The 1,282-nt window shown below is 49.8% G+C and overlaps 2 protein-coding genes across 2 annotated transcripts; one reads left to right on the top strand and one right to left on the bottom strand.

The window, feature by feature from the left end:
* Positions 1–39: 39 nt before the first annotated feature.
* Positions 40–483, bottom strand: Pmar_PMAR007387 (60s acidic ribosomal protein p0, putative; the record flags this gene model as incomplete). Its single annotated transcript, XM_002774315.1, has 2 exons — positions 40–59; positions 180–483. The coding sequence occupies 2 exons, from the start codon at positions 481–483 to the stop codon at positions 40–42; spliced, it is 324 nt and encodes a 107-aa protein (XP_002774361.1).
* A 306-nt stretch (positions 484–789) lies between these two features.
* Positions 790–1,055, top strand: Pmar_PMAR007386 (hypothetical protein; the record flags this gene model as incomplete). The annotated part of the gene is made up of 2 exons (XM_002774314.1): positions 790–934; positions 988–1,055. Coding segments are annotated over 2 exons (213 nt in total), but the record flags the coding sequence as incomplete, so codon positions are not given.
* Positions 1,056–1,282: the final 227 nt, after the last annotated feature.

The raw sequence follows: 1,282 nt of genomic DNA, 5'->3' as shown, positions 1-1,282 counted from the left end.
GCGACATCGTTGGAGATCTCAATGGAACCCTTGACAATCTTAGTGGCGATGTTCAAAGCCTGGAAGAAGTTGGTCTGAGAGGGGTCCAAAGAGGTGGGACCAGCGGGGATATCGACATTGCACTGAGCAACCATACCAGCTTAGCCATAGCGGGAACTTGTGCTGGGAGATGATCTCACGAATCTCGTCGATGGGAGCCATGCAGAAGATAAGACCGATGTTACCCTTGATGACATTCAAGAGATGGCCGAGATCAGCGTCGTGCTCCTCCTCGTACTGTCTGAGGGCGGTACGGAGCATAGTGTTCTTACCCATGACGATGATGGCCTTGCCACGGAGACCAATACGGATCTGCTGCAACTGGTTGGATCCGACATGATCAACGGAGGCGATGAGAATCTTCTCGCAAGTGTCGAGGAGGTCCTTCACTCTGTCGAGGTAAGCGGTCTTCTTAGCAAGCTTCTTGGGATCGCGAGGTGCCATGATGTGTGGGGACTGTGAGCTAACGGCTCTCCAATCAGTTTAACCACTGAGGGGTTTGATGAATTAATAGGGGACCACGCGCTGAAGGAATCGATCGCGTGATCGATTACGTCGCAGCGAAGCGGTACAAGAACGCATCTTTCCGTTTGAGATCGACTCGCTCGCCCCTCACGAGCGATTGAAATGAACTCTTCGAGTAAATTCAATTTACTCTGTATCTAGTTTACGCTCGCAGACTACAGTTCCGGAATTAATTTTGATCTCTAGAACTGAACTGAACCTCCTGAAGGTTTACGTTCCAGTGTAATGAGTGAGTTCGACACTTACGCTGCCGGAACCATCACGCCTGTGCTGAGCCGTGCACTGGCTGATCTCTATCAGCAGGAGCACGGATCTGTTGAGCCTGTTGAATACCTCAGCAATTGGCTCAAACTCTGGGCTGAGGCGCAGGGTAATATCGAAAGTTCGGACATCGCACCATGGAGATTGATCTGCTCTCTTCAGTCTCCGAACAGGAACGTGAAGTAAAAGCTCGAAAGCAATTACAATATACAAAAACGGTCGACGCCGAAGTAGTTCAATAGTTCTTTGTGAGGATTAGTTGCGTCGCTATTGTGACTAATCAGCTTCGTGAAAGACAAGTAAAACTCGAGGAAGAGGAAGAGAGAGCAGCGAGGCCACTGAAGATCCTGGACGAGCTCTCGCAGAGACTCGCCAATGTCGATTACAATGAAGGTAATACGGCTTGTCAAGATTAGCAGTATGGCACGCCTCAATCCTCTGCGTGAGTTGATCGGAT

This window comes from Perkinsus marinus (assembly GCF_000006405.1).
Source record: "Perkinsus marinus ATCC 50983 genomic scaffold scf_1104296958420, whole genome shotgun sequence".
NCBI lineage: Eukaryota > Perkinsozoa > Perkinsida > Perkinsidae > Perkinsus > Perkinsus marinus.
Note: the sequence above shows the minus strand (reverse complement) of the source record. Positions and strands in the feature narration are given on the sequence as shown.